This window comes from Humulus lupulus, chromosome 1 (assembly GCF_963169125.1).
Source record: "Humulus lupulus chromosome 1, drHumLupu1.1, whole genome shotgun sequence".
NCBI lineage: Eukaryota > Viridiplantae > Streptophyta > Magnoliopsida > Rosales > Cannabaceae > Humulus > Humulus lupulus.
In genome coordinates this window covers 6,544,077-6,564,084 of record NC_084793.1, presented here as the reverse complement: position 1 = coordinate 6,564,084, position 20,008 = coordinate 6,544,077, and the positions used below count along the sequence as shown (strand labels likewise).

Here is a 20,008-nt window from a genome sequence, read left to right as displayed (position 1 = left end):
TCCGAGCTCAACAGCCCACTTAAGGAGTCGACCAGATGCCTCTGGTTTGGACAAGACTTGCCTTAATGGTTGATCTGTCAGTACATGGATAGGATGTGCCTGAAAGTAAGGGCGGAGCTTTCGAGATGAGTGGATCAGACTGAGGGCGAGTTTCTCCATCAGTGGATACCTTGACTCTGCCCCCAGTAATCTTTTACTGATGTAGTAGACGGGTTTCTGTATTCTCTCTTCCTCTCGGACGAGCACCGCGCTTATCGCGTGTTCAGTTGTTGAGAGATATAAGAACAGTACTTCTCCCGTCTCAGGTTTCGATAGGATAGGTGGTTCGGCTAAGTGCCTTTTTAGCTCTTGAAAGGCTAGCTCGCACTCGTCTGTCCATTCGAACTTTTTACTTCCTTTCAATAAGTTGAAGAACGGGAGACCGCGGTCCGTTGACTTCGAAATGAACCTGCCCAGAGCTGCCATCCTGCCAGTCAAGCTTTGAACATCTTTATGCTTCCGAGGTGACGGCATATCAATCAGGGCCTTTATTTTATCGGGATTAGCCTCGATTCCACGAGAGTTGACAATGAAACCCAGAAATTTCCCTGAAGACATCCCAAAAGTGCACTTCTGAGGATTCAACTTCATGTTGTACTTTCTGAGCACGCCAAAGCACTCTTCGAGGTCATCAACATGGTTCTTGTTAAGTTGAGACTTTACGAGCATGTCGTCAACATAAACTTCCATGTTGTTCCCTATTTGCTCTGAGAACATCATGTTTACGAGCCGCTGGTACGTTGCTCCGGCATTCTTGAGTCCGAATGGCATGACATTGTAGCAGTAGAGCCCTTTATCCGTAATGAAGCTTGTATGCTCTTGGTCGGGGGCATGCATGGGAATCTGGTTATATCCAGAATAGGCATCCATGAATGACATCAGACCATGCCCCGCCGTGGCATCCACGAGCTGATCAATTCTCGGTAGGGGAAAACAGTCTTTCGGGCAGGCCTTGTTGAGGTCTGAGTAGTCAATGCACGTCCTCCATGTCCCATTGGGTTTCGGGACCAACACTGGATTGGCCACCCAATCAGGGTAAAAAGCGTCCCTTATAAAATTATTTGCTTTCAGCCTGTCCACCTCCTCCTTTAGTGCTTTCTTTCTGTCTTCATCCAGCTGCCTTCGCTTTTGCTGCTTCGGAGGAAAGCTTTTGTCTATATTCAATGCGTGGCTCGCTATATTAGGGCTTATTCCCACCATGTCAGAGTGGGACCACGCGAAGACATCCTGGTTTTTCTTCAGAAAGCAAATTAATTGCTATTTTGATTCGTCTAGGAGGTGTTTCCCGACCTTCACCTTTTTCGAGGGACTAGATTCATCGAGCTGAACCTCTTCGAGCTCCTCCAAAGGTTGGAGGTCAATCTTCTCTTCAATCCTTGGATCGATCTCCTCGTCAATTTTTAGAACTGTCCCGTCTTTATACTGTATGACAACAAGTGCTTGCGCGCTTGTTTGTTTCTTTCCCCTTAAGGAAATGCTGTAGCACTCCCTTCCTGCCAGTTGATCTCCTTTCAATGTTCCGACCCCGCTTGGAGTTGGGAACTTAAGGGCTAGATGCCTTACAGATGAAACTGCCCCCAGCCCGACCAGGGCGGGTCTCCCGAGCTATACATTGTAGGCAGATGGTAACTCTACTACCACGAACTCCATCATCTTGGTCACCGAGACTGGATAGTCTCCCAAGGTCACAGGGAGTTCAATGGACCCCATACAAGCGGTTCCTTCTCCAGAAAAGCCATACAAAGTGGTTGCACAAGCCCTCAGGTCGCGAAGGGAGAGCCCCATTTTCTCTAGGGTTGCTTTATAAAGAATGTTAACTGAGCTCCCATTGTCTATGAGAACTCGGCGCACTCTTTTGTTGGCAAGCTGTAGGGTGATGACGAGTGGATCATGATGAGGGAACTGGACGTGAGAGGCATCCTCCTCGGTGAAGGTTATAGGCTGAGTCTCAACCCTTTGGCTTTTTGGTGCCCTTGGTTCGGGTTCATATGGAGACCCGTCCCCTGTTTTCAGCTCATTCACATATCGTTTTTGAGCATTTCTGCCCCCTCCTGCGAGATGAGGACCTCCCGAGATGGTTATTACGTCCTCTCCATCTATCGATGGAGGCCTATCCTCATCCCGAGATCGGGAGTTATTATTCTGTGTCGCCGGAAGTGCGGCTACTCTCTGGCTGGTAGTAGTCTGTCCAGTATTATGGTTTTTGACATACTGCCGGAAATAACCTCTCGAGATCAATCCTTCGATCTCGTCCTTCAGCTGTCGGCACTCATCAGTTGTGTGGCCGGTGTCCCTATGAAATCGACAATACTTGCTGGAGTCCCTCTTGGACTTTTGATTCCTCATAGGATCTGGTCGCTTGAAGGGGACCTGGTTTTCATTAGCCAGGTATATGTTTTCCCGGGACTCGTTGAGCTCGGTATGCACTTTATATACGGAGAAATATCTTTCTCCTTTTTTCTTCTTTCCTCCATCAGCCTCGGGATTATTTCCCTCGCTTTTTTTCTCTTGGAAGGATTCTCCGAGGCAGGCTGTGTAACTAGAGGGTCAACCGAGGTTGAGGCGGAGTTAATGTTTATCGTTGTAGTTTCGGTCTGCGAGGTCGCTTTGAGTGTTGACCTCGCTTCCTCTACATTAACAAATTTCTGCGCCCGTCTGTTAAACTCGGTTATCGACCTCACCGGTTTCCCTTGTATGTCATCCCAAAGTGCACTCCCGGGTAAAACACCAGCTCGGATGGCCATCAAGTGCCCGCTGTCATCCACGTCACGAGCTCGGGCGACCTCTAGATTAAATCTTGTCAGGTAGCTCTTTAGTGTTTCGCCTGGTTGTTGTCGGACGTTAGTCAAAGTGGATGCTTCGGGTCTGACTCCCACCATAGCCCGGAACTGCTTCTTGAAGTCTCTAGACAATTGATCCCACGAAGTTATAGAATGTCTCTTGTACTTCTCGAACCAACTCTTGGCAGGCCCGGCCAATGATGTTGGAAACAACATACATCTGAGCTCGTAGCCTACGTTACTAGCTCTCATAATAGTGTTGAATGTACTCAGATGGCTGCACGGGTCGGTTTTTCCCTCAAACGCTGGGACATGAGGAATCCGGAACCCTTGGGGGAACTGAGTGCTAGAAATATTGGGAGCAAACGGCTCGAGCTCCTCATCAGAGTCCTCATATCGACCGTTTCCTCGCTCATTCTTCAAAAGCCTAAAGGCTTTTTCGAGCTGATCGATCCTTTCTTGTACTGGGTCCTTAAGCGGTGTTTGGAATTGATAGTCATTAATCGCGATCCCAGGCTCGCGTCTCCGTGAGGGATCTCTACGCCCATTCAGATGATTCCTAAGATCCGGGTTTGTCTGATCTCCCTTTCCCCTGCTCTGATTCAGGTGATTGCGCAGGTCGGGATGGCTCTTGTGATTCCCAGTATTTTTACGACCCCGGTCGTGTTTACTGACAGACCTTGTTTCTCCGGACTCATCGCTAGTGAAACTCATCGATCGGTCATTTCGTGGTGGATCCTTTCTACGTCGCCTCGTCACTGCAGTACGAGATCGGGACGTCTGACTTCTCTCGGATGGCGCGCCTTTCCGCCCCTGGAACGTCTCCCCGTTTCCTTGTCTCTCCCCTGTATGCCCTTGATCCTGATCTCGACCAGGTTGAGCGTTCCTGCGGGGAGGTGAAGGATATCTTACGGGAGACGGAGGAAACCGTATAGGTGACGGTGGTTGCCGTCCTTGCCTCGGCCTGGAAGGTCCAGAATTTGCCCGAGATGGGCCGGTTGCGTTTGGTGCGCTACCAGGAACCTGAGTCCGAGCCTCGACAGGAGCTTGGTTGTTCTCAGTTCCTGTAAGCACTTCCACGGGTGGATTAGGCGGGACCCGAGCTCGGGTACTCCTCTGAGGCCTAGAAGGAGCAGATGGCTCTGTTGGTGCTGGAGGCTGAGCTGGCCTCCTTGTGTTAGCATTTTTTCGTGGACGTCCACGGGGCTTCCGGGGAGGAACGTGCACGTCCCTTGGAGGAGGGGCTCGGTCTTCGCGCGGAGGTGGGGGCTGAGCCACCTGCGCCTCCGCGGCTATCCTAGTCAACTCCTCGTTACGTTTGTTGGCATCTGCCAGCAGTTGTTTCAGCTGCCGATTCTCCAATTCTACAATAGGGACATAACGCTCAGGGTTATAGTACATGTCCTCATCCCTTGGTTGTGGAGGTGGTCCCCGGGAATCAGAGGACCCACTCCTTTCATCAGCGTCCGGGTTCTCCATTGGCTGTTTTCCAGGACGCCTTGGGTAATTTTCTTCAGGAGTGTTCTGATTGTTTGTAGCCATGAATCTCTCAGGGATGGATGCTTGAGGCTCTCAATGAAAGCACCAAACTGTTGACGCCGCTTTTCGTCAACAGATAAAAGAAGAGAGCACGCAAACAATTAAAGACAATGGCTAAAACAAACAAACGAATCAGACACGCGGTTTTTACGTGGTTCAGCAGTTAAATCTGCCTAGTCCACGAGTCTCTGTTATTAATCTCAAGATTATCTCTGAACAATCCTTTAGCATGAATTCTCCAGAGTTTTCTCTCAAGAATCAGAAATTCGATCCTCTACAATGGTGCATGCCTTCTCTATTTATAGAGAAGGATGCAGAATACTATCCCACATATTTTGGGTAGTTACTCTTTTGTGAATAAAATAAATGGCTTTAAATGCCTATAATCAGATATAACAGGAAACGTCCCTGAAGACCAGGAAACGCATAACTGACCAAATAATATCCCACGATTCTTGGGGATTTACATTAATAAATGAGGATCATATCCCATATCTACAACACTTGTAGATATTCAAGGTAGTCATTGCGTATCTCCAAGGCTTCACGTCATTGTGCGAGCCGCTGACACTTCCCGAGCTTACATTTCTTTCGAGATGGCATATCGAGCTCGAGATCCCTGCTCCGAAGTTGCTTCTGAAGATGAGGGGCTCACAGAGCTATCCTTCGAGATCGAGATCATTTCGAGGTCACCATATTCGAGATCTGTACCATACTTTGCAGGCTCCGATTTACAATCGTAGAGCATACCCTTAACCCTCACGAGACTATTTAATGCGAACTCAGCTTTCGAGGTCATATTTTCTACGGCTCGAAATCTGGGTATAACAAATATATATTTGTAAATCTAAATTAAGTTAAATTAAATACAAAAAATAAAATAACAACTTTATGAAACAATAATAAGAAATGCTCCATTAATTATTATAAAGCAAATTAGAAAGAACAAGAAAAGTTAAAAATTTATAGCAATATGTAATTAGTGCCAATCATTTCAATTTCGCAACAAAATTACATAAATGTTCTTAAATATTAAGAAATAATAAAAAAATTAACACAACTCTAAAACAATATATCTTTATATATATTAATTGATTTATTATTTTTAAGAAATTACTTGTTACGTACTTAAAAAATTTTCAGCCTGAAAATTGAATATTTTGATTATATTAATAATTTTGATTCTAATAAGATAAAAATTTTCAATTTTAAATTAATAATAGAGTGCCAAAAATATTTTAATATTATTAAATAAAAAATTATAAAGATGAAAAGAAAATGATTAACTAATAGGTAATTTTATATAAAAAAAATTAGAAGGTATGAGAAGAGAAAATTTAAGAAACGACAGATGATTTGACGTCGTTTAATGATTTGCCAGTGCCAAAACGACAGATGTCCTTTGTCGTTTAATGGTTACCGTCGTTCAGCGACTCGTTCCATTTTTTTTCTTCAGCTCTTCTTCCCTAAAACCCTTCTCTTATACCCACGAACACGAAGAGAACGGTAGAATAGTAAGTTGAGAGATCACATCACCAATTCGAAAATATCTCAGAAGATCCACTCTTGGCCGATCGCTTTCTCTCTCTTCTTGATTGTTGGTATCAAATTTTTCAAAGACCCATCTCGGAGAAATGCTAGGAAGAAGGTTCATTTCCTTGTTTAAGAATTCCACAAAACCAAAGCTCTCGAGGTACTGTACTGCACTACTTCTTCTCCGAACCCCATTTGTTATATTTTATCGAATCATCTTCTTGACTCGAATCTGGGATTTTTAAGCATAATTCGTTTCTGTTGTGCAGTTCTGCAAAGCCTGTGGATGAAGAGAAGACCAAATCAATTGGTCGTAAAGCTGTGTCTTTCATTTTGATTACCGTTACGGGTGGCGTTGCTTTGAGCGCTCTTGATGACCTTACTATTTATCGTAGTTGTAGCAGGTAAAAATCCCAGAAAATTTCATTGGTTTGTCAGTAAGAGGAATGTAATCTGTGCTTCTTATGTTGTTGGTTTTATCATTATGTTTCGTAATGCAATGAAGTTTCTAGAAATGTTAGCTATTTTTACTTCGGTTGCTTTAGATTTTATTTATATATTGATTGAAGTTTAGTAGGGTGTGATTGAAGAATTTGAAGTTTCTAAGGTGGTGGTATGAACAACATAAGCTTAAAGATTGAAATTTACTATTTGAATATCAATCTGAAAAGTTTTATTATCTTTATAAACTATAAAAATGAAATTACTTGGAAGTTTCTTACTATTGGTATTCTTTTTAAAAAGGAAAAGGTTGCTTTTCAAGTTTATGTCAAGAAGGTTTATATCTGATTATCTAATGTCAGAACTGCATAATGTGACACCATAGCAAAAGGGTCTATTGTCTTTTTTTATTTCTTATTTCGTTAGTGATTGATTGGACAAGCACATGGATCACTGAGTTAGATTCTAAATTTTTTGTTTACACCACTATTTAGACAATTGAAATTCTTCAAACTGATAAAATATGTCCAGAAATAGAGGCAATGTTACTTGTTTTGTTCTTTATCTTGCAGTTCATAGTTTTTATTGGAACAAATGTTTTCAGCTAGTGGACTTATAACAATTTAACTTCTATTTTGATTACCATGTCATTTATCTTTTCTTGCTCTGGTTTATATTTTAAATCTCACAGCAAGGCTATAGAGAAAGTGAGTAACAGTCAGGAAATTAAAGATGCTTTAGGAGAGCCTATTGTGAAAGGTCCATGGTACAATGCCTCACTTGCAGTAGCTCATAAGAGGCAATCTGTTTCTTGCACATTCCCAGTTTCTGGTCCACAAGGCACAGGAGTCTTGCAGTTGAAGGCAGTACGCAATGGAGGTATTTGCAGCTTTACAATGTATCCATTCACACATGACATATCACAGGCTTGAGATGCACTAAGATAAGATATATACAATATAACATATACGCATGGCATATCAGAGACTTGAGATGCTAGATCTTTTCATGGTAGTTTGGTGGGAAAAACCAAGTTTCTGTGTTGAAAATAAGAGATTGCACATCATTCATTTCCATTTTGGAATGTTTAGGCTTACATTTGAACTACAAGAATTTCTCTAGCTTATTAATCTTTTCTTGTATCACTTCACAGAGGACACATGGTTTTCTTTTTTACGGCCTCGTGACTGGGATATTATAATCATGGACGCACTCCTCCATGTTCCTGGGAACGATGAGAAGAATCGAACGTTTCGGATCAGTCTCTCAGATTACTTTCCTCCTCCATCCTCAACGGCGTGCACGGATTGCAAGCCAAAAGAACTGGATAACCAAGATAAGAAATGAAAGCTGGCCAAACTCCATAATTCCTTGTAATGGGAATACATTTTTTTGTTGATTTTTTTACACTCCTTGAGAGCAAAGCAATATTAGACCATTTTTCTTGTTATGCAAAGTTCTGAAATAAAATTATCTTTCATTGTTGTCTTTCTTAAACTCTATTAAGAAGAGCAAGCCTTTAAGCATTCTATGATAGACATGTTTATTGGTTGAATAATGTTAAGAGATACCAATGGTGTTCGGCACCATACTTTTATAGAAGAGAGTTCTATGTAATTTAAACACGTTGTTATAAAGTATCTTGAGGTAGGATTTGATAAATATCAATGCAAATTAACTTGATTGATACATGTACCTACTGTCTTTTTGTATTTTGTTGACTCAACTTCTGTACAATTGTATTTTGTTGACTCAACTTCTGTATAAGAAACAATGGTATCTTCAAATAGAGTTTCTCTGTGATATAAAATATATATGTATCCTCTCTTGTCAAGGGTTATTACTTGTATTTTTTAATCCTCCTTGTGAAAGCTTCGATGCGGCATAATTGAGATGTGATTTGATTGCATCGTGATACCTAAGAAAACAATCGAGGTAGTAAGTCCGTCCCAAGATAAGTGTTTGCATATTTTCACTTTACCAAAATTTTCTTGGCAAAATGATATATTTTTTAAAGTCATTTTGCACTCTAGCCTAGTTTTAATAATTTTTTGTAAAATGGTCTCTTATAATTTAGACAGTTAGTCGAAAATTTTGACAGGTGATCGAAAAATTTAGACAATTGGTTGAAAATTTTAGACAATTGGTCGAATTTTAGACAGATGCTATTTTGCAAAAAATTATCAAAAGTAGGCCAGAGTGCAAAACCACTTAAAAAAAAAAGAGGTTATTTTTCACCAATTTCTCATAGCACAACCATGATAGTGATGGATTTTCTAATCTAGCAAGAGTTATAATACATGTGATGTAATACTATAAGGTTGATCTGTATTAGTGTATGATGTTGAACACCATAATATTACGTCAGATATAAAATATATCTTTACCTCCCTAGCCAAGGGTTATTACTTGTATTTTTTAATCCTCCTTGTGAAAGCTTCAACGCGGCATAATTGAGATGTGATTTGATTGCATCGTGATACCTAAGAACATGATCTAGGTAGTAAGTCCTTCCATAGATGAGTGCTTGCATATTTTGACTTTACCAAAATCTTCAATAGCATAACCAAGATAGCGATGTATTTTCTAATCTAGCAAGAGTTATAATACATATGATGTAATTCTATAAGGGTCATTTGTATTAGTGTATGATGTTGACACGATAATATTATGTCAAATAGAGTTGCTTTATGATTATCATGTTGTAGATGTATGGGCTTGGCCCATTAGATGGTAGGGCCCAAAAATAGTAGTTTTGGGCTTGATTGAATGAATGCATCCACCGACTTACCTACCCTTTCAAATCATGTTGAGGCTTTCCCTTTCCCAACCGTGTGTGACCCTTTATTGAATATGTATATTCATTTATTCTATGGTTTCCTTGAGACAAATCCTAGATTTATAAGAAGAAAAAAAACAAAAACAAAATAAGACACAAGAAGAGATAGAATCAACCAATGGTGGTCCCATTTATCATTTCAACAAAGACAAAAAATTAAAAAAAAAAATGTCAATTTGTACAAATTTCGACGTGGAAATCAAGAATGTTCCCCAAAAATTGTCCCCACTCCCAACTTCTAGAAACATGGTATTTTGTGGGTGTGTGTGTGAACTTTTAATCTTTCTATGAAAATTTTCAGACTTAACCATACATAAAAGTGAAAATTTCAAGTTTGCCAACTTTGCTCATTAGAAAGAAGAAAAGTAGTTACCTTGGAATCATATGGTTGATATTTTTCTCTATTTTCATGTCTTTTGTTGTAGTAGTAGTAAGAAAAAAAGTATATATACTAACAAAAATGCTACTTTTTTTTTAGTAAATAACATTATTCATCAATTTATCAATTTTATTTTTTTTAAAATTATTGGTAAAGTTTTGTAGTCTATCCTACATGATAGTTTTTTTAACAAAATTGCATCTTTCTAAAAATTCAACTCGACTAGCCAGCTATCTGATAGGGATGGCAAAAAAACAGTGGATCGGGGCGGGTCGAATCACGACCCGACTCAGTTGTTGTTGTTTTATTTTTTTGTAATAAAGAATTTAAAAAAAAAAACTAATTACTACTACTATTTAGGGTGATTAACGATCCAAAAATATACAAATAAGACAGCTCATTTATGTCTAGTATGAGAGATTTTTTTGCCATTTATTTTTATATTGTAACATATTTTAAAAAAGTAGTCTTTCTTTTATTAAAGAAAAAAATAAAATAAAAACCTTACTGGGTCGGATCTGACCCGCTCCATCACATCTGGGGCGGGTCTGACCTGACCCGCATCAAATGCCTTAACGGGGCATAAGCTTAGCGGGTCAGGGTAGATCTTTAGCGGGACAGGGCTGACCTGCCCCATTTACATCCCTACTATCTGACATGTCAAAAATTATTTTAAAAGAATTATCAAAATTAGGCTAGAGTTTAAAATAATTTTATAAAATAGGTGATTTTGGTGAGAGATTTTATATATATATATATATATATATATCTTGTATTTTTTTTTAAATTACGTGTTCAAAATGGATACAAATTCCGATTGTCCCATGTTGTACATGATATGTCAATTAAACATGTTATGAAATGAAGCATAGATGTTACTCATACAACATTATCATCCATTCATTTTGTTCAATATTTTGACTCATTTATATTAGCAGTTATGAGAAACAAAACAAAACAAATTCTAAAACTTAAAAAACAAAAACTATATATTTTTTTATTCTTCTTAAAAACATAATTAAAAAGATTGGGTTGGGGGGTCTACCAATGAATATTTGGAGTTATGAAATTAGAGTATATATTCTGTATTTGAAATTTGATATGATAGATAAGTTAAAATAGAGAATGATATAAGGATTGTTTAAAGGAGAGTTGGCCCAAAATTAGTGGCTGTAGTTGGCACAATTCTAATTCTAATTAATAAATAATAATAATAATAATAATAATGATAATGATAATGGGAGAGATATGATATCTCGCCACGTACACGCGAGCGCGTGAAGAAAAGAGAGGGACTTTGTCTCCCCAGAGCCTGACAGAGCCGTACGCCGTCGATGTCAAATTGTGAAAGGAGATATGCCACGTGGCGATACACTGTGCAATCAATCAACTCATCCGAAACTACAATGGCCGTTCAAATTCCGGACCTCAAAAAAAGAAAAAAATAATCCGGACCTCAGAGCTTGACTGAGCTAATACTATACTACTAATAATAATAATAATAATTGTTAGAAGTTTTATTTTTTTTTGTTAAATGAGTGTTGCTATTTAGCTTTAATTTTTTTTTTTTTAAAACTAGATACAAGTGTTTATGTAGTTTTATTTATATAATTTATTAAATTTATATTAATGGCATATACATTAAAAATAAATATTATATTTTAATTAAATAATTTATTTATTTATTTAAATTTGAGAGTAATAACAAGAGATTATATATTATATGTTTAATATAATATTAAATATTATACATAAATTTTAAATTTAAGTTTCTTGCTAGTTTTTAAAAAAAAGTAATTTGTTGATTATTGACAAAAGATTATATTATATGTTTAATATAATATTATTCTAATAAGTGAGTTTAAGTTTAATTAAATTTTATTTAAGTTATAAAATGTATGATTTATTATTTTTAAATAATTATTATTGTAAAATATCTAAAAAATATAATATTTTAATTAAATAATTATCATTGTAAAATATCTCAAAAATATCATATTTTAATTTTTTATTTTATTTTATTTAAGTTTAAGTGATGTTCACAAACTACAATTAAATATAAAAATATTCTGTTAAAATTAATATTAAAAAAATAAAAATTGTTAAAAACAATAATTTTCATTATCTCCACATTTATTATATAGAAGATATTATATATTTCTAAATATTTTTTGTATATAAAATTAAAAATAATTAAGAATTATATGAAAATATAAACAATAAAAATTTAATTGTCACTGTTTATAAAAAAAGGCAATACAAATACAGTCCACTGTGTTTAATCCACATTTAAAATATAAATCTTCTGCTTGAAAAAAAAATCTGAAAAGATTCTTGTTTTGTAAAATGATAAAAATAGTCATTTGCCCAAAATTTATAACAAGACTGAAATACTCTCTAATTATTTTTTTTTAGAATTTAGTTGCTAAAAAAGATATTGTTGTAAGGACTAAATTGTCAATAAAAGTAAACCGAAGGACATAATGCTAAAATCCAAAATTGTTAAATAAGGAAGGTTGAGGTGTTTACATTAATTGGGATAGTGTGGTCTGGTTGGTCCGATCTGGTCCCCTGGGAGATAGAGCTTCCTTGATTGTTTCCGTGGGACCCACCGCAGCGGGTCCTAACTCCAACGTCGAGCCCTGTGACTGTGATATCGGGCCCCACTCTTGTCGGCTTGTCGTTTCGAGTACCTTTATATCGTGGGTCCTACGCTCGTGATTTCATTTTCTCGTTTCTCTCCTACCTCTTAATTCTCGTGAGATATTCTTCTTCGGCTGTGCTAGTTGATCAGGCCGGTATTTTGTTTTGGAGTATTTACTGCCACGTGTCAACCCTTAATTAAAGTGTCGCCTTATATGAGCTGATTGGTGACACGTATATTAAATGTAATAATTTTATTACGACAAAACAATAATATTGTTGATTTTTTTTAAAAAAAAATATATAAATAATAATATTCTCGTTGTTAAGTCTCTAGTGGTTATACGATAGATAATAATAATAATAATAATAATTATTCTACTGTTTTGTAATATTTAAAAATAATAATTTTTTATTTAATGAATAAAAAATTTGACAATTAAAGTAACCCTATTTTTATTTATTATTTTAAAAAATTTTAATTAAAATTTATTAAATTTTGAAAATATAATTTTTCCACTTTCAAAATTTTTTTAAACCGTTTTCGATTTTTTCATTTTTTTTTTCTTTTCAAATCAACACATCATTTTATATTGATAAAAAAATAAATAAATAAAAATGATCAAGAGCAATTATTATTTTTTGTTTTTAAAATCAAAAAACAAAAATAGTAACCAAACATATTTTTATTTTTTAAAAATAAAAATAAAAAAACAAAAATAAAAATAATATTTATATTTTTGTGTTTAAACAACTTATATGTGCACAAAATTATTACACTGAATTGACATGATAATTTCTTTTAACTAATCACATTTATTTTAGAAGGATCTATTTAAAAAAAAAAATAGTGTCATATCAATGTGTAATGTTTAAGTGTATAATTTTAATGCACACGTCAATTTTATAAAAAATTAAAAATAAAATTAGCTAATTTTAAAATAGAAAATAAAGTAAAAATAACAAGAAAATAGCTTTCTATACTTATGAATTGTCAAATTTTCATTATCTAAGAAATTTTTAAATTGATAATTGTGGAACTCAAGATTGATCTATGTACCATTAATTAACAAATATCCACCCAACAAATTGATATTTATGAAACTATGATTACAAATTGCCATACTGACATACCATCCATAAATTGATATAAAACTAGGGACAAGGCTATACTTATGATCCTTATTAAATAAATAAAAAAGCTACATTGTACACCCTTTCACACCATATAGTTTTAATGTTAATGTTCGTCGCATTTTAGAATAGCCAATCAACTATTTTGGATAGACGATGTCCCTTCTTCGATTGTTGATATTTTTGTGGTGAATTTTTAAAGTGATTTTATTACTTTGAAAAAAAAAATATTGATTATTGATTTTTTGTCATCTCACCTAACTTTTCTTCTTGAACCACTATATTCTTCGATCATTCATACTCGACTACGACGACGAGCAGCAACACAATTCACAATATGAGATTTGTTTTATAATTTTTTGCAAGGTGCTAATTGATTGGGAGAGTTATGTTAGTTCGAGAAAACTGATTAAGCGAATTTTTCAATATTTTTTAATATATAAATGTATAGATTTAATTTTTAAAATTTAAAGAAATCTAATATAAATTTATTTTAAAAAAAAAAAGAATTACAATTTATTAAAATGTAAAAAAATATATATATATAGGAGTGTCAATTTGATACTTGGAAAATACTAATAGTTTAATGAAGAAATATTTTAAGTCTTATTAAAAGTAGTATATGATTTGATATAGTATATAGTTACATGTTATATAATAGAAAAATTATAAATTGGCATTAATAAATATCTTTATGAGAAGTGACTCTTTACTGTCATATTGTCTCACGACAAATATGACCAAAATAATAAACAATTTTTATGAGAAGTGACTCCTCTAGCATATTACAGTTGGGTGTGATGAATTTACGCGTTTGACTTCCAAACAAAAATTAGAAAATAAAAAAATACATATTTTAAATAGTAAACAAAATAATTTATTTTTAAAATTTTTAATTTTAAATCACACTGTAATTGTATTATAAAATTTGAGGTAAATATTATTTTGGTATTATGTGTTTTATCTAAATACATATTCGATATTCTATATTTTCAATAATATTTATTGAGTATTTTGTAAAAAAAATAATATTCATCAGGTACCCTAAAATTTGAAGTCGTATATATTTAGATCCATGTCCTTAATTATATGACTAAATTGTCATAAATTATATAAATTTTAAATTCAAATTTAATTACATATAATTGAGAGGTAATTTAATTATATTGATAAATTTTATTGTTCAAATTAGAATCTAAGATGCTAAATATGTATAATTAAATTACAAAGTATCAGATAAATATTATTAAAAATATAAAATAAAAAATTTATATTTCGATAAAAACACATACTATTAGGGGTGTGCACGGTGTGGTTTGGGCGGTTTGAACACTATTTAATACACCACACCACAAGTGCGGTGTAATAGCTAGAACACACCGTGCAGTGTGATTACGTTGCACCAAACCAAACTATTTTTTTGCGGTGTGGTTTGGGTGGTTTTCCACGGTGTAAGTGTGTTAAAAAAATATGCGTGAGATAGAGAGGTGATAGGGAGGAGGCGCAAATGAGATGAGAGATGAAGGAGTTGTTGTTGTGTATGATGTGTTAAAGAATAATGTTATACCCTAATTTAAGTGGTCTCTAGTTTTAAATTGGGTTACTAAAAAATGGTATATATGGAAAGTGTAATTTTATTTTGGTTTATACATTTTTGGACCCTGTGTTTTGATAAATTACTTTTTGAACCCTATGTTTTGTAAAATCGTTAAAATAGAACCCTAAACCCGATTTTGGTCAATGTTTTTTCAACTAAAATCACAAATAATTTACCAAACTAATAATTCAGAACAAAAATAAAATCATTATGCTTAAAAATTGTGTTGTTATATTCAATTTTTTCTTCATCAAAATTGAGTTTATGGTTCTATTTTAACTATTTTACAAAATATAGGGTCCAAAAAGTAATTTGTCAAAACACAGGGTCCAGACAGGTAATGGGAAAAAACACAGGGTCCAAAAAAGTATAAACCCATTTTTTTTTTAACATATTTGTAAGTATACAGTGCGGTGTGGTGCAAACCAAAATTTCACACTGCCAAACCGCGCACCGTACCGCACCGTGCGATTTAGCTAAGATACAAACCATACCGAACTATTTCATTTTTGACATTGCGATTTGTGATGTAGTGTAGTGCGGTGCGGTCAGTCGCTGCGGTTTGCCAGTTTAGATACTTACCCCTATATACTATAATGATTATATTCCTTCAAATTTGAGAAAAATACAAATCAGTACACATTGGAATTCAAAACCGCTTAATACAATATGAGTTAGTGCGATGCAAATAATATCCGACCAAATAACTATGGGGTCACACAATAAACGACAAAACTAAAATTCAATGTTTTTTTTTAAATGGATAAAAATTCAATGTTTAAGATAATATCATTTTTTAAAAAGAAAAGCTCAGTTAATGTCTTCACATTTTTCAATGTATAAATTATTGTAAATGTTGCACTTTATTCTAGTAGTTATAATATATATTAGAGCAAGTGCAAAAACTAATACATTACTATATTTTATAAAAATAACATTTTAATAATATTTTACTATATTTCAAATTTAGTACATATTAAAAGTTGTATAAAATTTAAAACATATAATGAGTTAAATTTGATATAATAATAATTTACTTATTATTTTTGAATTTATTATAATATCGCTAATTATTATAATGTATAAGTTAATAATTAGTGACTAATTTTTAACTTTTTTATTTGTGTAACTATAGAAAATAAATTAAAATATATAATTTGAATAATAAAAGTAAAAAAATAAAAAAATTTGATTTAATTTTTTTAGTTAATTTATATCAAGTGTAATAGAACATAATTATAAATATTAAGCTAAATATAATATTAACTTATTATTTATACTAAATTTAACACAATTTACATCATTCAAATGAAAATAACTATTATGTATTTTTAAACATTGCAATTATTTACACAAAATAATTACCATACAAGTAAATTTGACTCATCTCACTAATTACAATGTTTCTTTAGAGTATCTCTAATAGAGTACTAAATTAGTAATGCATTGTTAAAATATACCTCACTTCACAAAAAAGTTGCTCCAATGGTATACTAAAACCTGTGTCAAATTTGACATATACTAAAAATTTGGTTAAATTTATCACACAATATAACACGATGCATATTTTGCATCACAAAAAATGGTATTATTTTTTCAATTTAAGTGGGGCCGTTTGTAAAATTTTTTGCCCAAGACTGCTAATTACAATGTTTCTTTTCTTTGCATTATGTAATAATCAAACAAAAAAACCTGAAATTCAAAATCTCGTGTGTCAGAGAAAGAGAAAATGAAAATATCAAATGAGGAGATAAAAGACGAAACAAAAGGCATTGGTGGAGGCGCATACCTGAGACAGGTGGGGTCATAGCTTCAATGGAATGGGTCCATGGCGTTCTCTCTCTCTTTCCCTATTTTCACCACCAAACCTAACATTTCTTCATTTCTCTTTTTTCTCAAACATAATTTCTTTCCTATTTCCCTTCATTTCCATTCTCTACTTCTTCGCCACAGCTTCTCTTTTTTCTTCCAATTAACCCTCTCTTAAACCCCTCTCTTACTTCAATTTTCTTCTGGGTTTTCTCAAAAATAGTGAATTTCCAAGAAAGACACGAGCTTTTTCAATGCAGGGTGTTGTTTTGGGTGATGGTGGAGGTCTCTCCAGAGGTTCAGCAAGTGGGTCGATGTCTGCGGTGTCCAAAGAGGACAATTTGGTCTTCTCTTCTGAGGATTCCTCCAGCCCAGATGAGTCTGAGCTCGAGCTGGGCCTTGGGTTGAGCCTCGGTAGTGGTTGTGGTGGTGTGAAAGCTCAACAAACTTTGAGAGTTCAATATGCTAGGATCTTGACAGCTAAGGATTTCCCTTCTGTGGTTTCTTCAGCTTCGTCTTCATCTCCATCGTCGTTATCTTCGACTTCGTCTTCCTCGTCGTCTCCTTCCTCTTTGAGCCGAGCTAACGTTTCTGCTGGCACTAAGAGAAGTGCTGATTCTGTTGCTAATGGCGCCAGGTACGACTAATTCGCAGATGGTGATCTGGGTTTTGTTTATAAACTTCTTTGATTGTTGGATTCTTGGTTTTAGATGTCTGTTAAGCCTTGATTTCTTATATTAATTCATTGCTCAATTTCCATAATTCTGTAAATCTATTATGTGATCATCTGATTGAGTTTGAATCTGTTTATAATTGAGTTTCAAAACTTATGATTCTGTATTGTTTGAAAAAGAGAACGAGATTGAGAAATAAGAGTGTGAAACCCTTTATGATCTTTTCATTTAAGCACTTTCAACGGGAGAAATGAATAAAGAAAATATGTTTGTTAAATTTTACTGTTTTGTTTTATTTGGTGGTGGATTATGTTAAGTTAATTTTGTTATGTCATATGTTGAAGCAGTCAGGTTGTGGGATGGCCTCCAATCAGGGCTTACAGAATGAATAGCTTGGTTAACCAGGCCAAATCGCCACTCACGGAAGGATTCAACTCCATAGATGAAGAAAATAGATGCATAAATAAAGTGACTGGGAAGGCTGATAATGGAGATGAGAAGGAGAATGGAGTTTCTAAGGAGAACGGGCATCTCAGGAGTTCTATGTTTGTGAAGGTGAATATGGATGGAAGTCCAATTGGAAGGAAGGTTGATCTGAGTGCTCATAACAGCTATGAAGCCTTGGCACGGACGTTGGAAGACATGTTCAATGAACCGACCACAATTGTCAAACTGCGTAAGTGTGTTTTGACTTGTGTATCTTAACATGCATTAAGAGCTTGAACCAACTGTAGATCTAGTCTTTTGGAACCAACTGTTCAAAGAGAATTTAAATTTTATTTTTGTATGATTAGTTTTGGTATAATGCCTTGGTATAACTTTCCCATGTTGTCTTGTGATATGGTAAATGAATTAAAATGTATAATTGGATATTCCACATTATGTTTTTGCTTAACATGCCTTGTGGTTTGCATTGGAGGCTAAATGCTAAGCGCTTGTGTCTTTCCTCCCCGAGGTCAAGTCTGTTTTCCTTATTTTTACGTTTTGCAGTGGGAGAGAATGATAGATTTATGAGTAAAGAACCTTTTTGTTAAGATATAAATTGTAACTAGGTTGAAGAATTTGCTTGGTTCAGTACTCTGCGGGATTTGTTTTTTCCTTTCCTTTTTGATCTTATGGTGGTGTTATCTGTAATTAGGATCAAGTGGGAAGGACCACGATAAACAGGTAGGAGGAACTGGACTTTCAAAGCTGTTGGATGCATCATCTGAGTATGCTCTTACTTATGAAGACAAAGATGGGGATTGGATGCTTGTTGGAGATGTTCCTTGGGGGTATGCTTTTAACATTCAATAATCAACATAATTGTAATATTAAAACACATGGTTATGAAAACTTGCACTCCTTAAGCTTTAAGTTATATGCTAAATTATTCTGATTATTTGCACTTATTCATGTGTAAAACTGTGTTGAAAAGTATTGGAAAGGGTAAATTTCTTGTCAAGATGATGTGTTGAGCACTAACCATCGATTAGAAGTGGTGTAGTAGGAACTGAAAAAGCTGCAGAATCTTTAAATTTAAGTTTGTACTAGTTTTGATGTTGACCTCTATATAATGATATCTTTAGTAATTCATGATTCTATCCCTGAATAATAAAAAGAAAAGGAAAAAAAGAAGCTAATTATGATTATGTACCCTTTTGTTATTTGGAAAACTAATTGAGGGGTAAACTGATCAATGTATTGCAAATTGTATGTTCGAATTTGTGAGTAGAGGTCAGCCTTTTGACCTCGGTCTCTTTTTCAAAAAAAAAAAGTATGTTCGAATTTGCAGGTATCTTTCCTTTTTAAAAAGAAAAAATTATTTGCCTTTTATTTTATATGAGTCATTCTTAATTGTTTGATGGTATTAATGATTATTAACAAGTTACTAAATTCTGTATTCAGGATGTTCTTCAACTCAGTGAAGAGGCTCAGAATAATGAGGACATCTGAGGCGAATGGACTTGGTATGTTGTTAGCAAGAAACTTAAAAAGTTACTCTACTCAATTTAGTCTTTGTTACTTGAAGCAACTATTCAATATTTGAATACTAATTCTATTGAGTTCTATTGCAGCAGCTCCTAGGCCACAAGAAAGAGAAAGGCATGGGAGGCAAAGATGCTAACCTGTCTAAACACACACACACGCACACTATCTCAAGATGATGCTTCGAAGTCATAAATAAAGAAAGATGAAAAGATACCTTACAAGTAAAGATTTTCGACAAGTAACGATTGGTCTTGCGGCTCTTCTGCTCTGCTCTGGTTTGGTTCGTGTTTATTATCTACCATTATATTAAATTCTTGCTACTGTTTCTCTTTTGGCATCACCGTTACCGTCCTGCCTCGAAAGCCAGTGATTCAGTTTTTTGATGTTATACTAAAACACTTGCATACTTTGATGAATGCTTGTTTGTTTATGCTGTAACTTGTAAATATGGGGATGCACATTTGATTTTGTATTCTCTGCACACCAGATGAGCTTTCCCTCTCGACTACTCATAAAGAAGTGTTATTACTCAATACCTTTAAAGGATAAAGTTTTGCATGCTCTGACACTAGTACTAACAATTATCTTTATTTCTTTATTTGCTTACTACTAGTATTATTATCATTCTCA

General features: G+C 34.6%; 2 protein-coding genes across 3 annotated transcripts; both read left to right on the top strand.

The window, feature by feature from the left end:
* Positions 1–5,817: 5,817 nt before the first annotated feature.
* On the top strand, positions 5,818–8,027 carry LOC133784193 (uncharacterized). The gene is made up of 4 exons (XM_062223654.1): positions 5,818–6,051; positions 6,161–6,295; positions 7,024–7,211; positions 7,486–8,027. Exons 1-4 carry the CDS (start codon positions 5,993–5,995, stop codon positions 7,677–7,679), a joined length of 576 nt encoding a protein of 191 aa, XP_062079638.1. The 5' UTR covers positions 5,818–5,992; the 3' UTR covers positions 7,680–8,027.
* Positions 8,028–16,802: 8,775 nt separating this feature from the next.
* LOC133784173 (auxin-responsive protein IAA11) lies at positions 16,803–19,941 on the top strand. 2 transcript variants are annotated; one of them, XM_062223645.1, is made up of 5 exons: positions 16,803–17,370; positions 17,755–18,083; positions 18,546–18,681; positions 19,295–19,356; positions 19,468–19,941. In XM_062223645.1, the coding sequence occupies exons 1-5, from the start codon at positions 16,988–16,990 to the stop codon at positions 19,512–19,514; spliced, it is 957 nt and encodes a 318-aa protein (XP_062079629.1). In that variant the 5' UTR covers positions 16,803–16,987; the 3' UTR covers positions 19,515–19,941. The 2 variants fall into 2 exon arrangements, with proteins under 2 accessions (XP_062079629.1, XP_062079625.1); XM_062223641.1 differs by having other exon boundaries at positions 16,805–17,370; positions 19,465–19,941.
* The last annotated feature ends 67 nt before the right edge of the window (positions 19,942–20,008 follow it).